The sequence below is a fragment of the Schistocerca cancellata genome, chromosome 1 (assembly GCF_023864275.1).
Source record: "Schistocerca cancellata isolate TAMUIC-IGC-003103 chromosome 1, iqSchCanc2.1, whole genome shotgun sequence".
NCBI classification, from domain to species: Eukaryota; Metazoa; Arthropoda; class Insecta; order Orthoptera; family Acrididae; genus Schistocerca; species Schistocerca cancellata.
In genome coordinates, this window is record NC_064626.1 from 899432731 (window position 1) to 899459266 (window position 26536).

The 26536-nt window shown below is 40.4% G+C and overlaps 1 protein-coding gene across 2 annotated transcripts in view; it reads left to right on the forward strand.

Annotated features, from left to right (window-relative positions):
* LOC126190838 (mitochondrial Rho GTPase) overlaps positions 1-26536 on the forward strand; it is a 192069-nt gene that overhangs the window by 90136 nt on the left and 75397 nt on the right. For both annotated transcript variants that reach the window (XM_049931420.1, XM_049931428.1), the window contains exons 6-9: positions 21152-21193; positions 21298-21463; positions 21616-21736; positions 24907-25099. In XM_049931420.1, coding sequence (XP_049787377.1) covers positions 21152-21193; positions 21298-21463; positions 21616-21736; positions 24907-25099 — 522 coding nt within the window. The remainder of the gene's footprint in view (positions 1-21151; positions 21194-21297; positions 21464-21615; positions 21737-24906; positions 25100-26536) is intronic.

Here is a 26536-nt window from a genome sequence, read left to right on the forward strand (position 1 = left end):
AACAATGAATCAAGCAGTTCTCAAGATGCTGCCTAGATAAGGAAAAGTTCAGTAAAAAGGCTACCTTGGTCTTGAAATTTGTCGAAGAAGAAGAAGAAGAAGAAGAAGAAGCCTTACAGGAGCAGGAAGGGAAAACATATGATGTTGGTGAATTTTAATGCATATATGTCTTGTACTAGTATTTATTCTTTAATAAAATTTTGAAAACGATTTTCCTGTAAGTTTTTTTTTTTTCCTAAGCTAAATGCCAACTTTTTTATACTGAGACCTGTTATCACCCTAGGCACAGTGAAAGAAGATACAGAGTTAGTTGTTTGTTCCAGTAAGTTATAAGCAGTGCCTTGACTCGCTGTTGACATCAGCCATCGATGCCCATCGGAGAGTGATGTTGTAAACGACCTTGAGCCCACTCGAGGTAGCTCGTGCCACACTTGTTGTTCCTGGCCAGCCACTGCTGTGGTGGTTTGCCACTCAGGTGGCTCCAGTGCTGGCTGCACCGCTGCAGTAAGTGAAGGTGGCACATGTGTTGGATTTTACTTAACACAATGGATTTGGGAGGTGCTCCGTCCCCTCCTGCTCACTGTTGCCCTTCTTTATCAGTTGAACTGTGAAAACTGTTGCTGTGTAGCCATGTAGTATGATAGTCTTGGCCTGCTGCTCAGGCAGGCGGTGGTCAGTTTGCCAAAGTATCAGAAAGGTTGGTGTCCTGACCTGGGACAAAAGGGAGATCCCTGGGTCCCCCTATCTGCAACAGCAGCAGGCTGTGCTGCTGAACTCAGCAACAGGTGATTATGGCGAGGTAGCCATCTCACTCAGTAGCACCTGTTGTTGCTCATTAGTGTGCAGGAAATCTACACAAGACTTGTCCCATACGTCACTTCCCTGTAATCAGGGAGTCAAGTGTGAGTGTCATGTACACCATCAATCCATCTGACTGACTTCCTTACGAGCTAAAATGCTAGGGTATTTATGGAGTAAAGTAGTGGCTAATGTTTACACGACATCACTTGTTGTCGTGACTGCATAGGTCTTGCTATTATGGTAGTGTCAACGATTTTCACTCTGCCTTGCTTGTTAAACAGGTTTGTTATGGTACAGGCCTGGTCATAAAAGCTCTTGGTATGCATTGTTGCATTAGCAATAGTCATTCTTTCATTGCATAATAAAGGTGGTGTGATCCTTTATAAAGGTGATGTGATACTGTCTATCTGCCTTGCCATATTACATTTCTGCCAAGGTCTGCTGCCTGATTTGCCAGAAGCAGCAGGTTGTTTTTTACCCTGACCCTCTCTCAATGGTGAAATGTTATTTTTCATGCCTGCTTCATGTCGACACCGCCCTTCGCTCTGGGACTTTGAAGATTTTAACTGTTTGCTGTCTTGCACAAGATTGACATACAACATATCCCTCTCCTCTAAAAAAAATTCGTCCTGAAGTTTAGGAAAATCAAAAATGAAAAAAATCTTAACCTGTAGTAAGGAAAACTTACTCTGCTTACAAAATTCTGTGTCACTATTTCTGTTTCTCCCTCTGGTACAACTCATTCAGGGTGTCTACGACCCGGGACAACCGGGAGATCCAGGAAAAACCCGGGATTTTTTTCATCCGGGAGAAAACCGGGAAAAACCCGGGATATTTTTAGAATTCCGGGAATTTTTCACTGTTTTAGTTTTCAGTTAAATTTCTGTAATTTTGACTAGTAAGAACCGACACACTAACAAAGGATATTACTGTATCCCGCTACTGCAGAATAACACTTCAACAATAAAACATAAACGAGAGAAAAAAACGAAAATAACTTAAATTGCAAAGGAAATGCGCCATATACAGCGACGACACAAGTGCTCATGCAAGCGTCTGCCGATTGAAAATGTGTCAAAGGCTTTAGGAAGACTATGCAGTGCTTCATAACAACAAATTGCCTCTAATGAGCGTGAAGTCGCAACTGTTTACATTTGATTCGTTTTAGCAGTTAACGCGCGGGCTCATGCGCATGCGCAGTAGAGTCACGTTTGAGTAGTAGATTCTCCCGCTTCTGTCAACAGGAATGTGGCTGTTGGCTGTGCAAGCAGTCGCAGCAAGCAGCTAGATACTTCCGGGAAAAGGGGGCGCCTAATTCCTGAGGGGAAAAAAAGATTGTTTCATAAAGCACCTAGCATCCAGCGCACATTTGCCTATCAATTAGTCATATGATTTTGAAACGCTTCTCTGTTGGTATTTGAACACATTTTAAGTTGATTTCTGAATGAATCATAAGCTGACTTTTGAATGCATGCATAGTGTACGTGATGTCTGTCAGGAGAATCCTCGTCGCATCTAGAAATAAACTTTCCACAGACAAAAGGAGACGGGGCTATACGAGCTGAGTGGAGTAAAGCCGAATGGATGAATGGCAATCGCTGTCTGATTATGTGGCTGATTGGGTGTGGGAATGATCAGCGTTGTTATAATTACTAGCGAAATCCATAGATTCATACTATCAGAATGGAAATAAACGACTGACAGGAATAACAGGTGAGAAAGATTATGCATTATCTTCTCGGTGTGTCCAAGAAAATGAAGTTTTGACAGAAAATGTTTGGCCAGATCGCTACACTAGTAAGGACCAGTAGTACAGTCCCCGGCTACCAGCCGCTTAAGTTCTATTATGGAAGTAACGCGGAAAACGTGTTGTACGAACACGTAACAACGAATAACCGGAAAATAATTGCGGGAGAACTAAACCAGTGATTCTGGCAGGGTTAGTGAAGTTAATCGGCGAACAGATTTTGACAGTGGCAGCAATAGCTACAGAATTGGTGATGACAGGATTGTTTGTTAGAACGAGGACTGAGAAGAAACGAGGACATCACACAAATTATGGAAGAATAAGACGTTTCCAAATTTATATAAAAATTTCGTAATGCTAGTTTTCGATGTCATGCTAGAGAAGCTGGTGCATATGAATGAAACGTGAAAATATTTCCTAACATAAACCTTTTTGCTTGTAGTAGGCCTAATAGGCATTTGATATTGATACTTATTGGATTATATTCTGTCATGTTATAAAAATGACCATTTGTGCCAAAGCAGTCTCGTTTGTTTGGTGTGTTACAAAATTGCTGCCATATTAGAAAGGCCTATTTTGTTTTATCTAGCAGACAGTGACAAAATAGACGTAATCAGATCGAGAAACCACACCAGTCTTGGGTATTATTTGTATTAACAGCTTTTTCATTATTAGATAACTACATTTCGATTTTCCATGTAGCAAAGCTTTTGACAAACTTTGATGAGGTAAAAGATTCTTTCACAGAAAGAAAAACACGCCATGTAAAGCTGTAGCAAGATTAGAGAGAAACAAATGCTAGGAGCTAAGGTTTGAAGAAATGTGTAATTTCTTGCTTATCTCTTGTCAGTACTGGTTTTATATATCCTATATTTAATTTTATGACACGCAAAACAGCAAGTTATTAACTAATGGGCAATGAAGAGTTCAGATTTTCCGAAGAGTTCTTGTTCTCTCGATTACAAATAATGCCATCCGCTATTAATTGCGAGATTTAAGAGAGGCAGGCTGCCAAACCGGCCGACTGGGAGCAGGAGAGGCACCACAGGACATTTCAATTTCCACTCTCCTGAATATAGTTTGGACGTGCAGTAGAAAAGTGCTTTATGAAGAGGCATGGAACTGCACTTGGGCATACTTAAGACCAAATAATACACTCCTGGAAATTGAAATAAGAACACCGTGAATTCATTGTCCCAGGAAGGGGAAACTTTATTGACACATTCCTGGGGTCAGATACATCACATGATCACACTGACAGAACCACAGGCACATAGACACAGGCAACAGAGCATGCACAATGTCGGCACTAGTACACTGTATATCCACCTTTCGCAGCAATGCAGGCTGCTATTCTCCCATGGAGACGATCGTAGAGATGCTGGATGTAGTCCTGTGGAACGGCTTGCCATGCCATTTCCACCTGGCGCCTCAGTTGGACCAGCGTTCGTGCTGGTCGTGCAGACCGCGTGAGACGACGCTTCATCCAGTCCCAAACATGCTCAATGGGGGACAGATCCGGAGATCTTGCTGGCCAGGGTAGTTGACTTACACCTTCTAGAGCACGTTGGGTGGCACGGGATACATGCGGACGTGCATTGTCCTGTTGGAACAGCAAGTTCCCTTGCCGGTCTAGGAATGGTAGAACGATGGGTTCGATGACGGTTTGGATGTACCGTGCACTATTCAGTGTCCCCTCGACGATCACCAGTGGTGTACGGCCAGTGTAGGAGATCGCTCCCCACACCATGATGCCGGGTGTTGGCCCTGTGTGCCTCGGTCGTATGCAGTCCTGAGTGTGGTGCTCACCTGCACGGCGCCAAACACGCATACGACCATCATTGGCACCAAGGCAGAAGCGACTCTCATCGCTGAAGACGACACGTCTCCATTCGTCCCTCCATTCACGCCTGTCGCGACACCACTGGAGGCGGGCTGCACGATGTTGGGGCGTGAGCGGAAGACGGCCTAACGGTGTGCGGGACCGTAGCCCAGCTTCATGGAGACGGTTGCGAATGGTCCTCGCCGATACCCCAGGAGCAACAGTGTCCCTAATTTGCTGGGAAGTGGCGGTGCGGTCCCCTACGGCACTGCGTAGGATCCTACGGTCTTGGCGTGCATCCGTGCGTCGCTTCGGTCCGGTCCCAGGTCGACGGGCACGTGCACCTTCCGCCGACCACTGGCGACAACATCGATGTACTGTGGAGACCTCACGCCCCACGTGTTGAGCAATTCGGCGGTACGTCCACCCGGCCTCGCGCATGCCCACTATACGCCCTCGCTCAAAGTCCGTCAACTGCACATACGGTTCACGTCTGCGATGGAGCTCCGTATGCCATGGCAAACTGGCTGACACTGACGGCGGCGGTGCACAAATGCTGCGCAGCTAGCGCCATTCGACGGCCAACACCGCGGTTCCTGGTGTGTCCGCTGTGCCGTGCGTGTGATCATTGCTTGTACAGCCCTCTCGCAGTGTCCGGAGCAAGTATGATGGGTCTGACATACCGGTGTCAATGTGTTCTTTTTTCCATTTCCAGGAGTGTATGTCTTACATTTCCTCGAATACATACGTTTTATGTTTCAGACTTTTCAGAAAGATGTGCGCTACAAGATGAACATATTTTGAAAATTCGTTTTTTTTTTTAGTATTGACCCGGTTCGCAAATGTCGTAGATCTGGGGCTGATGCACAGAGCAATCTGAGCTGTAGTGGGTAGTCTCCACGTGACCCGTGTTTACGTTCAGTGATTTTGCTGTTCCCCCTTCGTTTACTCTCACGTCAAATGAAAACAAAATGGATATCCGTGGCCGGGAGCTATCAAGTGAATTATAACACATTCACATAATTACTAAAGGCTGAAATATGTCATTAGTTTCAGATTTTATTGCCGGTCGGAGTGGCCGTGCGGTTCTAGGCGCTACAGTCTGGAGCCGAGCGACCGCTACGGTCGCAGGTTCGAATCCTGCCTCGGGCATGGATGTGTGTGATGTCCTTAGGTTAGTTAGGTTTAATTAGTTCTAAGTTCTAGGGGACTGATGGCCTAAGAAGTTAAGTCCCATAGTGCTCAGAGCCATTTGAACCATTTTTTTCAGATTTTATTTTATTTCCACCTTTCTGACAGTCAAGCATTAATCGCCTTGCGGAACAATGAAGTTATTTTTGTCTGTTTGCTAAAGAAATTTGACTTTTGCTAATCTTTTCCGCAGAGGCAGTCAATGTATCTGAAACGAAATGTTTAATTCCACAGTACTGGGTAGTTTCAACTGTTCGCTGCATTTCAAGTGCATGTTTTCATTTTCTAGCACGTATGGCATTATGCCATAAGAAAGAACCAAACATGATATAATACAGTACTGGTGCTCCAAGAAAATTTACATCCTGAAAACCACACTTAAAAGCTTAATATCAGGTCGGGGTCTACGGTACTTCATTGGGAATCTGGTCATACGAGTGTGCCTTTAAGTATGCACTTTAAATGTGCACATTTTAATATGGTTCACGAAATTCCGATGCTCTTGCAGTATCATCTTGCATTGATGATCTTTTACACATATGTACATAGGGCTTCCTACGTCATGATATCTACCCAAGCGCGGTGTCGCCTGTTACCTGAGCTCTCTGGCAACTGCTGAAACGAACCTATTTGTAACAGGTCGCGGGAAAATATTACGATTGGTGGTTTGAAAAGCGTTACTTTCAAAGTAAATATCCTTTTACGTAAGTTGAACTACGTACAAGAATGGACCGTGAATTTATTAAATCACAAAGCGTTTGACTCTCATTATAAATCAGGTGTCTGATGACGAGCCATTTAGAAGCATTTCGAACCCTCGAACCCTGAAGATCAGACATTTATGTCATCATTAAAAATTTTACAGGCACATTTGTATGATATCTCTTAAAGTGTAACACGCGCAAAAAAGATCAACAGTATATGCGAAAGCTTAGCTTCTCTTGCAGATTGAGACCAATATTTTATGTGAAAGCTTTGCTTTTCTTGTAACAACACTATGTATATTAACTTAAACTATTAACTTTCCCTGTTTGGCGTGCTACTTAACACTGATGTTGCTATTAGCTGACTACATCACGTGTCATCACCTGGCGAGATCACGTGACATGAGTTACGAACGGCTTACAAAAGCGCATCGAAATCTCGGTTTCAATGGTTCGGAAAGTAACATGCGGTGTTTGGTGGATTTTCTAATGTATGTTTTCGTAATACGAAAATACGCAGCGTACATGTTGCTGTACATCAAAGATATTTCCAAAACGTGTCTTTTTCTCTGAGTTTCGTTTTCTAAAGTGCCGGGAAATTGTACGCCCGTGTACAAAACCATAACCATTCAAGGGAGTGATAGGGGAAAATATACTGTCATCTGGGAGAAAGTGTTTTTAACCGGGAAATCCGGGAAAAATCCGGGAATTTTTTTTCCTTGTCCACGTAGACACCCTGTCATTACATAGGGATCTCATGTGGTCCTCTGCTTGCATTATTTTATGTCTTAGGAAAGGATAAACTACACAAATGGCTGCTAGTACTGTGTGTATGATAGTGGCTGGTACACAAATGGTAATCGTGTTCTGATTTCATTCATGATGATGATGATCCTGACCATGTCTTAACATTTGATCAGAACAATTTGCCCATTTTCTGCATCAGTTAATTTATTATGACCTTTAGAACCGTAGCATCTACTCTATAATTTAGAAAGGAAATATTCTAAATAGGTAATACGCTGAAGGAATTTTCTGGACAATACAGTGCTAGTTGTACACTAAGAATTACTGTAGTACCTGTGATTGTTGGTGGTAGATGAAGGCTTACTCCTGCTTTATTACATTCTGTTCTTTTGATTAATATACCACTAAGCTGCAATTCTACTCTTGCCATTCATGTAAAAGTCTTGTTTTTGTAACAGTTCATTATTATCATTTGTGGCTTGTACCTACTAATAAATATGATGATTTCCGACCAACTGAAAATGTGTTCGTGGCTACATGACTTCCTTCTTACACTCTGGTGTATTCATATTCCCCCAAAAATAGTGTACTTAACTTGATCATTTACCCATTTGAATTACTCATGCAAGAGAAATAGTAATAATTTCGTTAATATGATTGCAGACATCTCCTGACAGAAATATGTGCATTTCCTGTTGTTTAGATGCAACTAATACTTCATTAACTGAGAATTTAATTCCTCTGTCAATAAGACTCCATCCAATTAAATATGCATGTATCATATAACATTCAAATTGTGGCTTAAAGCTAGTCACTGGCAACTGTACATTAATATATATGTGTTCTTTATCAGGGTAAACTTTTAACTATGGAAACATGATAGTAAAATCCTCTTGTTTATGGAAATAACGTGCTGCAGACCTGCAGGAAATTGCTTTTCTGCTTGCAGTAATTCTTGAGGAAACCGTTTTGGTGTTAACGGCATAGTGCTTCATTGTTTATGCGTAGCATGGTGGACAACTTTTGAATTCCTCCTGATTCTATTCTAGCACTACTTTAAACTGTTCACTAATTTTCTCTCCATACTTTGTTGCCAAATGTTTTTGGATGAGTCTGTATTATAAATAAATTCTTAATCATGATAACTGTTGTATCATTAGCGTACTTCTGTAATTCAGTTGTTATTTTACGAATCATTTTACTTATATTTAACAATCTCTGCTCCATACCTATAATTTGGATTGTATGCTGGTCCACTATTGTTTCTGTATCTCTTGCTACTTCTTGCGCTTGACGTATTGTACTATTCAGATCTGAGATCATCATTATTTTCTGTGTCAAACACAGTTTTTAGTAGCTTACCACCCACACTCAGCTATCTTCTCTTGCTCCATCATAGAGAATATGGGATTGTACCTGTTACTTGCTGCAGCTGTTTTCTCGGCTTATCATAGGAAAACTTAAGTTCATAATGCTCACTCCATATATTCTGTATTGTATAGCCCCACTTTGCTTCCTTTAGCACTTCTAAGAACATATCTTGCAAACTTCTCACTTCTTTCCTTAGCTCCAGATGTCGAAGGTTAGTCTCAACGACCATCTGCGATTCGTGACGACTACATCGACTGCTGCGCAAACAAAAACCCATTCTGAAAAGGTTGGCTGACACTTTGTTCTGCTGTGAAGATGGCCAAAATCATAACATACACTGAACTCCGTCTAGACATGATCCTCGCCATCACCTAGAGGAAATCCCCTCCTTAAAAAAAGGCAGGAATACAACAAAAAGTACCTATTTTCTTAAGTACACTACATGAATCAATGAAAATAAAGCAAAAATCCTACTAGTACTCATGTATTCCTCCATCTCTGACTATGTATTCCTTGGTCTCAACTCATATGGCCTATTCTGTGCTATTTCTTTACCCTTTTGCTTTGTCATTCCAGTACATGGCGTTTGTGCTGGTGCTTGTGGAAAGAAATTTGTAGCCCTTTGAAAAAGTATTTAATTCTACTGATATGAACTACAGAAGTTCATCCTGGTAATTGCAGTTTTACATTTACAGGCAACTTTACCTAAATCACTTCATCAGTACCCTGAAACTTCATCAAAAACTTTGTCTTAGGTTTCAGAGTGTAGGGGTTTGCAAGTAATTCCACTGACCTGTCCAATACTGTGATAAATTCCTCATACTTAATTTCAGACGCTCTTGACGTTTTTGTGCTTTCTTGTTGAACAGTTTTACCTTTTGCCGGACTTCCTTTAGAGTTTTTGCAAATAGCTTAACGTGTTCACCTTCTCTTCACACCTTTGGTTGAATCGTATCAAATGACTATGGCATTTTGCAACCAAATACAACCTTGTAAGGTGATAACTAGAGTTATGTGAAATTCACGTGCTGCAAATGCAAAATGTTTTGAAAGTGAAAAAAAATGTCACTCCAACACTACCTGAGTATAATGCACATCTCAGTCAACTTCAAAGTGCAATAAAATGTGAAAACAACATATTTCAGTTAAATTTAATAAAATTAATAATTTCAGTGAAATTGCTAAAAGTTGAATATACAGGTACTAGACTTGTACTGTTTATAATATACCTACGACTGTATGTAATATCAGTACATGAAGATACAAAAGAGTGAAAATTACAATCATAAACAAACACTTGTTGCATACCTATATATGTGCAAGATATGACTTACTGCTAACCTGTAGAACACACACATTTATGCACTATAGAGTTATTATAAGTAGATAAAACAAGATACATCATTGAAAAGTGAACACTAAATCAAGGATGTTTTATTTATACCTGGATAGAATAATGAACAAATAAAAGTGAGGCAAGAAACAAGCATCAAAGTTAAGATACATAAGAAAATCACCATCTGCAGCTTACAAAACTTTACTGGATGATTTCGAAGAGTACATTTTCTTGCTTTGTTGGATGTGAAAATATAGTAATGTAAACTTTTTGAATTTGATTCTTATCAGATTTTTTTCTTAAATTTTATTCGCTTTGTTCCCTACCCATATATGAGGGTGAGTCAAATGAAAACTTTAAATTTGTAATAGCACATCGAAATTTCGCGCCATTATCCTGTAAGTTGGTAAGCGTGTTACAGACAGCGTGCAGAATGGCCTGCAGTTGGCAGCATAGTGCAGATGCACACATACCGTCGCAGTATCACTATAAAGGTGGCTGCCTCACTTGTACCAGGGAAGAACAGCGTTCTGTTGTTCGGTTTTTGCATAGTGAAGGTGTGAAGCCTATTGAAATTCATAAACGAATGAAGGTTTAGTACGGTTATGCATGTTTGTCACAGCAGTAAGTCTACGAATGGAATAGGAAGTTCGCAAATGGTGTGGCTTCAGTGGAAGATGCTCCTCGTCCAGTTCAGGCACAATGAGCTGTGACTCCACAGAGCATTGCAGCAGTTGAAGCCATAGTGAAGGAAAACTGCTGAGTGACACTTAATGACATTACAGCATGTTTACAGATTAGTCATGGGTCAGCACACCACATTGTGCATGATGTGCTCCTGTTTCACAAAGTGTCTGCAAGATGGGTGCCACGGCAGCTGACTCCTGAAATGAGAGAACGACTTGTTGATGCTTGTGAAGAACTTCTTCAGCACTTTGAATGAGAAGGTGATGGCTTACTTGCAAGATTCGTCACTGGGGACGAAACCTGGGTTCACTTCCACCAACCGGAAACAGAGAGCAAGCCAGGAATGGCGCCATTCCTCATCACCAAAACCAAAGAAGTTTTGAACAGAACCATCAGCAGGGAAGGTTATGCTGACTCTCTTTTAAGGCGAAAAGGCGTCATTTTGGAGCATTACATGCCTAGAGGGATAACTGTCACCAGATCTAAAAAAATCAAATCATCTGCGGCCTACAATCAAATCAAAGTGGCATTGCTGTCAGCAGGTGTCCTTTTGCAACATGACAATGCAAGGCCCCACACTGCCCATATAGCAGTTGCAGCAATCACAGACCTGCATTTTGAGTGTTTCCTCATCCACCATACTCACCAGATCTTGCCCCCAGTGATTTCCACATGTTTGGACGCAATGGGAGGAAAGTGTTCTGATGAAGAGGTACGCCATACGGTGCATGAGTAGTTGTGCAAGCTACCAAAAGAATTTTTTTCTAAAGGAATTTATGCACTTTGTAAGTGCTGGAGGACTTGCAATGAGTGTGGGGGAGATTATGTTGAAAAGTGATACAGATTTGTACCACTTATGCACAGTAAATAATATTTAAAAAAATATTTAAGGTTTTCATTTGACTCACCCTCGTAAATATAGCTCCTTGCACAAAACAAGGAAATATTGGCGAGGAAAGCAGCAAACAAACTTCTTGGGGATTATAGCTTGGCGTGGGGACTCCCCAGTTGTGATAGATAGCAATCGGCAACTTTGTGCCATAGTGATAAGTAGATGTTGGCTGTCAAGTGTGCAGTGTACTGTTAGCTGGTGCTGACTGCATTGTCATCTGGTTTTGTCACTGAGCTGTGATGTCACTGCCTGTGTTTTGCAGCACTCTTCTTCTTCTTCTTCTTCTTCTTTGTGTGTGTGTGTGTGTGTGTGTGTGTGTGTGTGTGTGTGTGTGTGTGTGTGTGTTTGAAAATGAGTGATGTTGCGGATGTTGGCCCACTGTGGGGTTACCTTCTGCTTCAGTTTGGAAAAGGAAGCCAGTTATCAAGAGCTCATGGAAACTCAAAACACAGGTTTGTGTTACCTGCTTCTTACCCCCACATTCCACCACTCCCCATAGCAAATTCTCTCTGCTCTCTCTCATCCACACACTCCCTGATAGCGGGATGCCAAGTTTTAGTTCACAAGTTTGGTTTGGCTGTTTTTTATTTATTTGAAACCCAGCTGAGAGGAGGAAGGACAAATTAGAAAAACACATTAAAAGTGCTAGTCACAAGGCAAAAAGAGTGTCTTCTTTGGCTGCAGGAACTTCATTTAAAAGGCAAGCTGCTATTGGTGAGCTGCTAGATGATGGGAAAAAAAAAAAAAAAAAATTGAAGAATGAATCTATGAGCCACAATATACAAGGTATACAACTTTGTTTCTGCCGTTTGCCTATAAGTGGCGACAATGGTAAGTAGCAGTCGAAAGAAACAGATCGCAGATGTCGGGCAGTTAGCTTGGACCTCGGTCAGCATAACCTCATTCAAACATAAGTATATTTGCGCTGCATCATAAAGTTGTTCTTAATTGAAAATGTCAGTTTACGAACCTAATTCTCATCATTTACGGTAGACGTTACTGTTTTGTTTTAATATGAAGAAAACAGCGGCTTAGTCTCATCAAATGCTCTCAAGTACATATGCTAAGGATGCTATTAGTGAAAGAACGTGTTGTGAGTGGTTTCAACTCTTCAAGAACAGTGATTTTAACTTCGTAGGCCGACATAGTGGTGGAAGAGAGAATGTTTCCGAAGATGCAGAATTGGAGATATTGCTGAGTGAAGACTTGTGTCAAACTCAAGAAGAATTGGCATGCTTAGTGGGAGTGACACAGCAAGCCATTTCAAAATGTCTCAAGGCTATGGGCATGATTCAGAAAGAAGGAACTTGCGTCCCGTGTGAGCTGAAACCAAGAGACATTGAACGGCATTTGTGTGTTTGTGAACAGTTGCTTCAGAGGCAAAAACGGAAGGGATTTCTGCATCGCATTGGTTCATTACGATGACTCTAAATGCAAAAAATCATGGGGATATCCCGGCCATGCTTCCGCGTTGACGGCCAAATCGAATATTCACAGCTCCAAGATCACGCTCTGCATTTGGTGGGACCAGCTTGGCGTCGTGTATTATGAGGTGTTAAAACCAAGTGAAACAATCACAGGTGCTTGTTATCGAACACAATTAATGCGTCTGAGCAGAGCATTAAAAGATAAATGGCCGCAATACAGCGAGAGGCACGCTAAAGTCTTTTTGCAGCACGACAATCCTCGACCTCACATTGCTAAAGAGGTCAAAACATACTTGGAAACGTTAAAATGGGAAGTTCTACCCCACCCACCATGTTCTCCAGACATTGCTCCCTCTGACTATCACCTGTTTAGATCAATCACGCATTGCCTGGCTGACCAACACTTCTGATCTCACGAAGAGGTCACAAATTGGATTGGTTCGGGGATCACTTCGAAAGATGAACAATTTTTTCGATGCAGGATGCGTACATTGCCTGAAGGATGAGAGAAAGTAGTGGCCAGCGATGGAAAATACTTTGAATGATACATGTATAACCAATTTGTTTCATTATAGCCTCAAATGTTGGGGAAAAAAACAGCAGAAGCAAAGTTGTACACCTTGTAGTTAAAATGTGTTTGAAGGCAATCATCCCATTGACTAAACTAGGCGATGTTGAAGTTAGTTTATTTTTTAATAAATACATATCTGGTGCTGAATTGAGATAGATTTCATCGAGAGTATATCAGACAGTGTAGTGACGAAATTAAAGAAGAAATCAAATATGCTCTGAAGGGCGTTCCTATTGTGATTATTACCAATGAAACTCGTGACGAAAATGGTAGGTGTGTAATTGCAGTTTTATTTCGGACAATGACTGTAACATCATAACAGAAACTGTATCTGGCTCCCTGTAACTTTTTAGATGTTCCTAACAGAAGTACTTTTGCTCAGGCCATAGTAAGCACCCTAAAAGACTACAACAATTTTAAATATGAAAATGTTGTGGCTTTAGTTTCAGACTCTGCTGTGTACATGGGATCTTCTTATGATGCCCTTCATATATTGAATGGAAATCTGTTTAATACATTTCAAACACTCGATGCACAAAATGAACTTAATTGGTAACATCTTCACGAAAGAATTACAGGAGCTAAGTTTTATTGTCAGTAGGGTGAAAATGGCATTTCTGCACTCACAAAATGAAGAGCACCTACCTTCAGTTTCATCAAGAGGAATATCTTCAGCTGCCAGAAAAACTTTTTCCCAATCCAATAATCAAGAGATGGAATTCTTGGTTCCATGCAGTGCAGTACTTTGACACACCAGCAATCATCAAAATTTTCTGATCATTCAAAAAGAAAAATGTTGCCATTGAGCTCATTCTTGATCATTTAAAAAATAAAGCTACATCAGATTTAGTCATCTTACAGTGCAAATTTGTGAATGAATGAGAATATGAAATTACTATTGAAAGGAAATTGTGAACATTGTTCTTAAACAGACACTATTAACCGTTTGTGGTGCAAACCTGTGTTTGAATGAATCTACTGTTGTTAATTAATGAAATTCTTGTGAAGTACCTATGTAGATGCAGATGTAGAAAATGCCTGTAATAGAAACATAGTGACATAATGTGTCATCAGCCTTGGTTCCATCAGCTTGCTTTCAAGGTACAGGATCGTGCATCCTTGGGGGGAAGAGGGGGTTGATAAGTTGCAATTATTGTAGCTGACTTTCTGGCTGTGACTTAGTTCTTTCTTGCAGCTACTATGGTGAGGTGAACTCATCCTATATAAAGTGTTTGCCATATTGTTCAGGGTTTGTCTGAGGACTTGCTATTTATTTCTTTATTTTGGGAGATGACCTTAAGTCTCTAAGCTGTTCAGGAACTTTTAAAATTTCTTTTGAAATTCTTGTCTCACTATAACCTCTCTTTTCCCTCTCCCCCCACCACCCAAGCCTTCTAATCATAATTATCTGAACTCATCGAAACAATTCCTTTGGATATCCATTTTATAGTTCTTTACTGCACTATCTTTCTCTAGAATATATTACCCCTCTTTTTTTACTACTACAATTTCCATTGAATTAATCTATAATGATTACATTACAATCATGTATATGCTTTAATTACCATGCTCCCATGTGCCCCATTCCACAATACAACAGCAGCCATCATCCTGTAAATGGAGTACAAGCAAGGTACACACCAGGGTAGCTGCAGAATTGTCCATGTCTGTCTAAGCACTCAACTTAGGTAGCATGTGTCATTTGTACCATTATTAACAAGTGGTTTCACCCAGTCTTTTCAGCAACAGCTAACAAAGCATTGTCCATATCTCTGTCCTAAGCTCCCCGACAAATATTCTGTGTGCACAGTGGCTTTGTTTTCTGATCTTCCAGCTGTTTGCGGAATTTTGAGATGGTGAACCATGCTAGTGAGAAAAACTTCCAGCAATGGGTAGCATCTCATGTCTGTTATTAAGATATAATTAGGTATCTATGGGACTAGTATCCATATTTGCTGTGCACCCTGAGATTATAAACTTGATATAGTTCACCATTCGCCCTTCGGTGAGGATGAACTGGACAGGCCAGGTACTGTGGAAAACACTGTCATGTCAAGTACTAAGTTAACGCCAGAGGCTTCAAGTGTACAGTGAAGTGACAAAAAGTCATGGGATACCTCTTTGTATTCTGTCAGACCCCCTCTTGCATGGCGTAGTGCAGCAACTTGATGTGGCATGGACTTGACAAGTCGTTGAAATACTGTGCAGAAATACTGAGCCATGCTGCTGCTATAGGTGTCCAAAATTGCAAAAGTGTAGCTAGTGCAGGATTTTGTGCTCAATCTGACACTTCTCTATTATGTCCCATAAATGTTCAATGGGATTCATGTCAGGCGGCATGGCTAGTCAAATCATTTACTTGAATTGTCCAGAACATTCTTCAAAACAGTTGTGAATAGTTGTGATCCAATGACATGGCGCATTGTCATCGTTTTGGAATATGAATGGCTGCAAATTGTCTCCGAGTAGTTGAACATAACCATTTCCAGTCAGTGATAGGTTTCACTCCATGTAAATACAGCCCACACCATTGTGGAGCCACCACCAGCTTGCCCAGTGCCTTGTCGACAACTTGAGTCCGTAGCTTCGTCGGTTCTGCACAGCACTCGAAGTCTAGCATCAGCACCAACTGAAATCAGGACTCATCTGACCAGGCCACAGTTCTCCAGTTGTTTAGGGTTCAACTGATATTCTCACGAGCCCAGGAGAGGCGCTGCAGGCAACATCATGCTGTTAGGGAAGGCACTTGTGTCGGTTGTTTGCTGCCATAGCTCATTAACACTAGTTTTCACTGTGCTGTCATAATAGATAAGTTCATGGTATTCTCACATTGATTTCTACAGTTATTTCATGCAGTGTTGCTTGTCTTTTGGCACTGACAACTCTACACAAACACTGCTGCTCTTGGTTGTTAAATAAATGTCTTTGGCACCTATGTTGTCTGTGGTGGGAGGTAATGCCTGAAATGTGGTATTCTCAGTGCACTCTTGACACTGTGGATCTTAGAGTATTGAATTCCGTAAAGATTTCTGAAAAGGATTGTCCCATGTATGTAGCTCCAGCTGCCTTTCTGCATTCAAAGCCTGTGGCTATAATCATGTCGGGAACCTTTTAACATGAATCATCCAAGTACAAATGACAGCTCCGCCAATGCACCTTGTGTGCTCGATTCGACCACCATCTGTATATGTGCTTTTTGCTATCCCATGATTTTTATCACCTCGGTGTACAACAGCCTTTGTCACAGTGCTGCCACTTTGCAGGACAGCAAGCTGAAGCATGTGAACCATGTCTAACAAAAGCCTTTTCTAGTCGATGCCAGTGATCAGTCAACCTCAAAATCCTCACATAATGGACACAGTCCACATCCTCATCTCACCAAATACAACAATACAAAAGAAAGTAGTAACCTATATACAATCAGAAAGGTTCAGTGGACAGTTTTGGCAATGTATTGGGCTACAAAACAGGTGCTTCAGACATTACAAGCTTCTTTACATAGAATACAAACTACAGACGATGAATATGGGAGAAAAAAATTAGCAATGGTGCCTTGTAGTTCACCATTCACAGTGATTAAACTCTTACAAGCAAGTAAAATGCAAGCTACTAGCTAAACACAGAGTACAACTGACTTTTCACAGGCAGGTGATAGAAAATTTGTATGACTCCTATGAGTGGCATTTACTTGTAAATGTTTGGATAAATCCATAATGTTTCCAAGCTAAAGACCAATATACTCTGTATGTAAGCTGCTTTATCTGCATATGATAGAGGAAATGAAATAAAAAGGAAGCTGCCTGATAGAGTTCTGCACAAAGCATAATTTAATCATCGATAACACTTGGCTTAAGAATCACAAAAGAAGGTTATATATGTTGAAGAGACCTGGAGACACCAGAAAGTTTCAGATTGTTTATAAAATGGTAAGACCAGATTCTAAATTTTAAGACATTTCCAAGGGCAGATGTGGGTGCAGACCATAATTTATTGTTTATGAACTGTATATTAAAACTGAGGAAATTGCAAAAAGGTAGGAAAGGCAGGTTATTCTAACCGAACCTAACCTAACCTAAGGAGAGTTTGAGAGGGAGCATTAGGTATTGATTGAACAGTGGAAAGGGATGCGATAAAGACAAGTTTGGTAATTTGGAAAGAGAAAATAGTGAATGCATCAGAGGATCAGATAGGTAAAAGGACAAGGTTATCCATGGATAACAGATATTGAATTCAGTTGATGAAAGGAGAAAATATAAAAATGCAGCAAATGAAACAGGAGAAAGGGAATACAAACATCTCAAAAATGAGATCGACAGGAAGTGCAAAATCGCTAAAGAGGGATGACTAGAGGACAAATGTAAGAATGTAGAGGCTTATCTCACTAGGGGTAAGATAGATACTGCCTACAGGAAAATTAAAGAGACCTTTGGAGAAAAGAGAAGCAGCTGTTTGAATATTAAAGAGCTCAGATGGATAATCACTCCTAAGCAAAGAAGGGAAAGCTGAAAGGCGGAAGGAGTATATAGAGAGTTTATACAAGGGAGATGAACTTGAAGGCAGTGTCATAGAAATGAAAGAGAGCATAGATGAGTATCAGAGGGGGGAGATGATACTGCGAGAAGAATTTGGTAGAGCAGTTAAAGACCTAAGTCAAAACAATTCCCTGGGAGTCAGTGACATTCAGTCATTCAGTCAGAACTACTGATAGCCTTGGTAGAGCCAGCCATGGCAAAACTCTTTATCTGGTGTGCAAGTTGTATGAGACAAGCGAAATATCCTGACTTCAAGAATATAGTAATTACAATTCCAAAGAAAGAAGGTACTGACAGATGTGAATATTACTGAACTACCAGTGTAATAAGCCATGTTTGTAAAATCCTAACACAAATCCTTTACAGAAGAATGGGAAACTGGTAGGAGCCAATTTTGGGGAAAATCATTTTGGACTCCAGAGAAATGTAGGAACACACAAGGCAATAGTGATCCTAAGACTTGTTTTAGAAGATAGGTTAAGGAAAGACAAGCCTACATTCACAGCATTTATAGACTTGGAGAAAGCTTTTGGCAGTCTGGACTGAAATATTCCCTTTGAAATTCTGAAGGTAACAGGATAAAATACAGAGAGCAAATGGCTATGTACAACTTGTACAGAAACCAGATGGCAGTTAACAAGGATCAAGGGGCACGGAAGGGAAGCTGTAGTTGTGAGGGGAGTGAGACAGGATTGTAGCGTATCTTCAATGTTGTTCAATCTATACGTTGAGCAAACAGCAAAGGAAACCAAAGAAAAATTTGGTGTAGCAATTAAAGTTCAGGAAGAAGACACTGTAGCAGGCTATTTTCCTGTGTTAAACTAGTTTTTTAGGAGAGTTAGCATAAGTTATGAGTGTTTTTCGTACTTTTTGTGCTAACGGTTTAGCTATTTAATGATGGAAAATGCATGTACACCTTCTAAGTAATAATAGAAAGGAATTTTTTGAAGGCTTATTGTGGAAACCTTCTGAAAGTTGATGCACTTATGATCCCTTCGTTCTTCAAAAACAACTCGGATGTTCCAGAAATAAGAAGCATAAAAACTTCATTTCATGGTGACTGGTATAGAAGTAGTGTGACATAACAATAACTCACAGAATTTTATAAAAACTGAGGAAATCTGGAACTAGATTATTTGCTTGGACCATGCTGTAAAGTCTTTCCATGGAAACACGTGAAAGGCTATACAATAAAAAATAGTGGCAACTATCTTTAATAACTCGTTTGGGAAGAATAATGTGCTCAGAAATTGTTAAAGGGTTTCTCAGATGCTTCAGAATGAGAGCTACATCAGGTATGAAATGGTTTCTTATCATCCTTGTGATTTATCTTAAACTGATTAAGTGTAAAATGAAGCTAACAAATAAAAATATTTATTAGAGTGTAATATGCTATAGAAATTAAATCTCTGAAATAACTGTATTGTGAGGAAAGGAAAGTAAATGTAAAGAAGACAGCAGTATGAAAAGGGGGCGGGGAGATGGAACCTCGTTCTGGATGAGGTTCGGCCTTGCGAGTCCAACAAGCTACCTATTAATGCTAAAAGCAACAGCATGGTCATACAGAGTGTTTACTTACATCAAAATGATCCTCACAGAAATAAATACATAAAGAGACCACTATCTCATTTGGATATTTACGAGCAAAAGTTACAACAACATTTTACACATCCTTTCATTCTTTGGAACAGTGAAAAACAAATTTTCTGTAGTTTTGATAGCTGTATTTGTACAGTGTCATACTACTCACCATTTGTAACCCTTTATGTGAAACGTGAATTCCAGAATAACAAGATATCACTGTGAATGTCCTTTACGATACTACAGGCAGGATCCAAACCAGTGATGTCACAGGCTTCACATGACTCAAATGGAGCATTTTAGCAAGTTTTCAAATTATTTGAATATCATTTCCATTTTGTTTTAAATACTGAAATTCATGAGGCACAAAAACATGTCATAACCACAAAACAACATAACTGACCAATTAAGATGATTTCCGCAAAATGGTGAAAATACCCTATTCTGTCAGAGACAGCAAAGGACTTGGAAGAGCAGTTGGACAGTATCTTGAAAGGAGGATATAAGATAAACATTAACAAAGGCAAAACAAGGATAATGGAATGTAGTCACATTAAATTAGGTGATGCTGTTGTTAGATCAGGAAATGAGACACTTAATGTAGTTGATGATTTTTGTTATTTGGGAAGCAAAATAACTGTTGATACAGAGAGGATATAAAGTGTAGACTGGCAATGGAAAGGAAAGCATTTCTGAAGAAGAAAAATTTGTTAACACTAAATATAAATGTAAGTGTTACGAAGTCTTTTCTGAAAGTATTTGTGTGGAATTTAGCCATGTATGGAAGTGAAACATGGAGGATAAACAGTTTAGACAAGAAAATAATAGAAGCTTTTGACATGTTGTGCTACAGAAGAATGCAAATCACCTAACTAAAGTGGAGGTACTGAATAGAATTGGGGAGAAAAGAAATTGTGACACAACCTGACCAGAAGAAGGATTCTGTTGGTAGGACACATTCTGAAACATCAAGGTATCACCAATTAAGTGTTGGGGGGAAGTGGCAGTGTAGGGGGAGGGGGAGGATAAAAATCATAGAGGGAGACCAAGAGATGAATACAGTAAGCAGATTCATAAGGATGGAGGTTGCCGTCCGAGGTGAAGAGGCTTGCACAGGATAGAGTAACACAGAGAGCTGCATCAAACCAGTCTTTACAGATGATGACCCCCAACAAATAGCATCTGCAAATGAATTTATAAACCTCTATAATTTTTCTTGCCAAGAGTCCATTTATCGTAAGGGTGATTATCTATCAATATTTAATAACAATGTAACCCATACTAATGTCTTATGATGCAGGTGTCTTAACATTAATTCAGTTGCTAGTATTTGCTTAAAACAATTCATTCCTTTTTTTTAAAAAAAGAAAGTAAGTTTCGTCTGTGTCTTTTGTAAGAAGTTACTATCCTTTGTAAGGACTTAACTAATTTGAGATGAAAGTCCCAGTTGCTCACTCCGTTGGTTTTCAGAAATCTAAAAATTAAATTTCACTGTAGACTGAGATGCATTCCATTCAGTTTTGCCATTGGGGCACTTTGTCGTGGATTGAACATTGGCTACTATTCAATTAACATTATGTAAAATGTGTCCAACAGTATATTCTCATATGTACATAATTTGCAACAAACATCTGTACAGTTAATATTTGTAAGTCTTCTCGAAACTGGAGGATGCACTGTCACCAAGAGAAGCTATTTGTAATGGTATAAACTGTATTTAATTGTGTATCTTTTCTTTGCAGCTCACAGAAGAATGTAAGGGAGCACTAACAAGAATTTTTAAGGTACATATTTCAAATAATTGGGTTTAACATTACATAAAATCAATCATGTAGCTTTCTGTTAATTTGTTGCTTTCATTTTTTAATGCTTAGTTCTTCAATCACAGATCTGTGACGTGGACAATGACGAGTTACTAAATGATGAGGAACTGAATTTTTTCCAAAAACGGTGTTTCAATGCCCCATTGCAGCCACAGGCATTAGAAGATGTAAAATCTGTCTTAAGACGCAATTTATCAAATGGAGTTTCAGGAAATGCAATCACAAAAAATGGTAAATTTGTGATATGTAAGGTCTACTTACGATAAATGAAATTCCATTTATGTGATATGCAGATACTCATTAAAAATATCTATTTCATGTGCTAAGTATATGTTGATGTCCTTGAATACATTTTGTATAAAAAAATTCTATCGCTCTTTTAGGTTTTCTGTTTCTTCATTGCCTCTTTATTCAGAGGGGAAGAAATGAAACAACTTGGACTGTGCTACGCAAATTTGGATATAATGATAATCTTCAAATAGCGCAAGAATTCCTGCATCCACCGTAAGTTGATCACATTTTCTATGTCTTTTCCCCTTTCCTCCCCCTTGAGCAGCTCTACTTTTCCCTTTTGAATCAGCACCCAAAACATCTAGCCCCCTCGACACCCCACCTCTCCCCCTCCCTCTCTGCCCTTTCCCCTCCCCCAATGTCTCCCCCTCCCCTTCACCCTGCGTCTCCCCCTCCCCCTCCCTCTCATAATCACTTTGATATAAGGAAGATGGTAAGAGACATTAAAGTCACATAGACATGTCACTTGTCACCCAGCCTCCTCCTCTGAGAGTGCAGTCATGTGTGTGTGAGTTATTAATGTTCGTTGCTTATGTTCACTTTTATAAGCATGTGAGACATGATGCCTTATAACACTGTAAATTGTTGCTAGCTTAAAACTGTTGTCGCAACCGGAGTACCAACAGTTGTTGTAGTTTACCATAATGTAGTTTTATGAGTGCAGGCATATTTTCACTCAATGGGATATATTCATAAAAGTCTGGCCCAGGGAGTTTATGAGCAGCTACTTCCAGATAAATTTTCTACACCTTGCTTATAGTTAATCAAATATGACAGAAAATCTCTCACATGTAATGAGCTATGCAAACAATAATAAGAATATTATGTGGACAGTATGTTGTGGCAGACAACCATGACCATAAACAAACGAGAACTTGGACTGTCCCGGGGGAGCAGAGCTGTGTGGGGAATAAGCCATGCCTCCATCTTGAAGGGCTGCATCGTATGTCCATGTTCTGTATGTCCAGGAAATCAGGGGTGGACAGCGGAGAAGGAAAAAAGTATAAAGACTGGGTGCGATGGAGGATGTGCGCTGTTTAGTGCTGGAAAGGGAACACAGAAGAGGCTGGATGGGAGAGGACAGTGACTAATGCAGGTTGAGGCCAGGAGGGTTATGGGAACGTAGGATATATTGCAAGAAAGTTCCCACCTGAGCAATTCAGAAAAGCTAGTGTTGGTGGGAAGGATCCAAATGGTATACACAGTGAAACAATCACCGGAATGAAGGATGTCATGTTTGGCAGCGTGCTCAGCAACAGGGTGGTCCACTTGTTTCTTGGCCACAATTTGTCGGTGGCCATTCATGTGGACAGACAGCTTGTTGGTTGTCATGCCTACATAGAATGCAGCACAGTGGTTGCAGCTTAGCTTGTTGATCACATGACTGGTTTCACAGGTAGCCCTGCCTTTGATGGGATAGGTGATGTTTGTGACTGGACTAGAGTAGATGGTGGTGGGAGGATGTATAGGACAAGTCTTGCATCTGGGTCTGTTGAAGGGTATGAACCATGAGGTAAGGGGTTGGGAGCAGGGGTTGTGTAGCCGTCTGTTCCATACGGCTGAGATGGTTGATACAGTGTGGCTTGTAAGTAGTGCCAACAATCAAGTGGACCACACTGTTGCTGAGCACGCTGCCAAACATGACATCCTTCATTTCAGTGATTGCTACACAGCCCGTGCCATATGGATCCTTCCCACCAACACCAGCTTTTCTGAATTGCGCAGGTGGGAACTTTCCCTGCAATATATCCTACGTTCCTGTAACTGTTATGGCCTCAACCTTCGTTAGTGACTGTCCTCTCCCAACCGGCCCCTTCTCTGTTCCCTTTCCAGCACGATACAGCCCACATCCTCCATTGCACCCAGTCTTTTTACTTCTCCCCTTTTCCGCTATCTCCCCCCCCCCCCCCCCCTCCTTCCGCTGCCCTCCATCCAACCTCTCAGCTGCACATAGCGGCCCTACCCTCTTTCTATCTCGTCCCTGCATGCTCCCCAACAGCACATCACTGTCTGCCACCCCCACCCTACTACCCCTCCCCTCCCCTTCCCCAGCCTCCTCCTCTGAGAGTGCAGTCATGTGTGTGTGAGTTGCATTTGTGTGAGTATGTATGTGTGTGTTTGTCATCTAATTTTGACGGAGCCCTTACTGGCTGACTGCTATATTTGTGACTGTCATTTTGTTGTGCCTATCTGCGACTCAACATCTTATGTAATTAATGATTACAAGATATCATGAAAATAAGTGTATTGAAAATGAACAACAAATTACATTAAACATTGAAACTTGAGACCCTCCACAAAATTAAACAAGAGATCTTCAAGGGCAGTCATTTCAGAAATCAGCATCGCAGTTTCTTGTAGCACAGCTCAGATGGAGACTACTGAGGTAACATTTATTCTATGTTTGAGTTCCCTCAATTCATATTCAACAGCGTGTAATGATTTTAATTTCCCCTTTCAACTGAATAACAGTTTTCACTAATTTTTCACTTCAGTGTGTTTGCATAAACTTCAGTTAAGAAAATCTAATTCTTAGGCTTCATTACAATCGCATTTATGGCTCAAGAGTGACCGATAAGTGTAAGCTGCATCACCCTAAGAAGTACCTGAACGACACTTGAAAAACTGCACTCTTAAATACTGACTTTACCTCGAACTCTCACTATAAATTGTTCCTGACATCAGTCCCCATTGCGTAAATACTGTTGTCTGTTGCAGAGGTTTCTTGGGAAATTTCACTAATCCTCTCCACAGTAGATATACCCAAGTGATTTATAACAATTTAATTCCTTTGTTATGGGCTGAGGCAGCACAGCAGACAGCCATTATCTTTGACTGCCCTGAATATACATCTGGAAATGTTGTTGCTACTATTTGAAATTTTTATTTTTTATATTCAAACCTTGAATATTCATCTTTGGTAAAGCCTATTTTGCATAACTATTGGAGCCAATGGCAGTATCAGAGGTGCATTTTTAGACAGAAGCTCAAACGTTTGTGTGTCAAACGTGAAGTTGCTTTAAATCTCAAATAATCTTCTTTCACAGTGTCTTTACAACTGCTCACAGAAGTCTAAAACACAAGTGTTTCTTAACAGTAAACTCATTCATACATATTGGCATATGTCATATGACACAGATGTGTCATGGTTTGAGAGAGGTCAGCAGTGTATAAAAGTTGAAAGAGAGCTCTTTCAGGAGAGCTCCAGATAAGTTTTTGGAATAGTTGGAATTTAAATTACTTCATTTACTTGTTTGGAGTTGCTGTTTCAAATTTCATTTGTTGTGTGATTACTTAATGTTTGATTGTCAAGTGAATGAAAAGTTTTTATCAGCTAGAACTGTTGTATGCTAAAGCTTATACTTTCAGTTTTATTTTATCAGTCTTCGAGTACACAGTGGCTGTACTACGGAACTGAGTCACAAGGGTCAACAGTTTCTTTCTACATTATTCAATCATCATGACAAGGACAAAGATGGAGCCCTTTCACCCAAAGAATCTGAAAGTCTCTTCTCAGCGTGTCCTGTTCCCCTTTGGGGCAATGACGTGTGCAACACTGTTGTAACAAATTCTCAGGTCAGTGCTATAAAATTATTACTTTTTTCTCTTTTTTCAGCCATAGAAATAATATCACTTTTCCCTCTTTATTGTTAATCCTTTGTCCATTGACAGTAAAGCAAGTATTATCATAAGAAAAAAAAAGCTTACACAATTAGCTATAGCTCTGTGTTACTTTTTCTTTGTAACTTTTGAAAAAAGTATATGTTTAATAACAATCAAAGTTATGACATTGTATGTGTTGCTGTCAGGCTTACTACACTGGTGTCCAAAATGAAAGCAACAAATGGAAATTTTGCAATGTTGCATTTATTTTGCCACAAACAGTACAAACAAGTGGTAATAAGTAGAAATAATGTAAAGAATACAGAACATAAACAGCTGCAATATGCATAAAGCTAGACAAAACTGCTCTTCATTTGTTCCAATTTAACAGATTTGCACCCACATTCCAACAACTGATTAATGTGCTCAGTATCCGTGTGACCATCTGTGGTAGCAACACAGGCCTGACAGTGACGGGGTATGCTGTGAATGATTCCACAAATCTCATGGTGAAGCAATGACACCCATTCTTCCTGTAGAGCTGCTCTCAAGTCTTGGAGGGTGGTTGGTGGATGCTTATGTGATACAACCCACTTCTCTAATGCGTCCCCAACATGTTCTATGGGATTCAGATCAGGCAGATCAGGAGAGTGAGCAGGCCACCTCATGCATACAATTTCTTCCGTTTCCAAGTAAACATCAATCACCCGTGCTCTATGAGGTCGAGCATTATCATCCGTCAGTGTGAAGACAGGACCCACAACACCTCACAACAACTGAACATGAGATCCCAAGATCTCGGCACGATACCTGGCAGCTCCAGATGCAAATCCATCGAGAATCATTCTTCAGACCAAATTGGGAGTCATCTGTAAAAAGAACATTGGCCCATTGTAGGATATCCAGGCAGCATGTTGACGACTCCACTGTACAAGTTCTCTTATGTGAAGACACGTCAGAAGTACACATGTAGCAGGTCTCTGGCAATAAAGGCGACTCTGCTGAAGACTTTTGTACTGTTTGCCTCTTATAAAACATGTCCAGTGGATGCTGTGAGGTCAGATTCCAGTTGCCGTGCAGTACTAAGGCGGTACCATCGTGCCCTTACAGCCAAAAATGGTCTTCCCTTTACAATTTCACATGTAGTGGGCCCTGCCTTGGTCTTAGGGATACAGTTTTGGTCTCTCTAAACTGTTGCCACATCTGAGAAATAAGAGCGATTCAACATTGGACTACATCAGTTTCCATTCCATTCTTCACATGGCCCTCCACTGTAAAGAGTCTGGTAGGCTTCCTCTCTATACCATACTGCACTGTCTGTGACTGTGTATGCAGTGATTGTGGATGTGGGACTACCTGGCAAACACTACCCCTCTTTGATAGATGCCCTGACTTCATTGTCGGCATGGT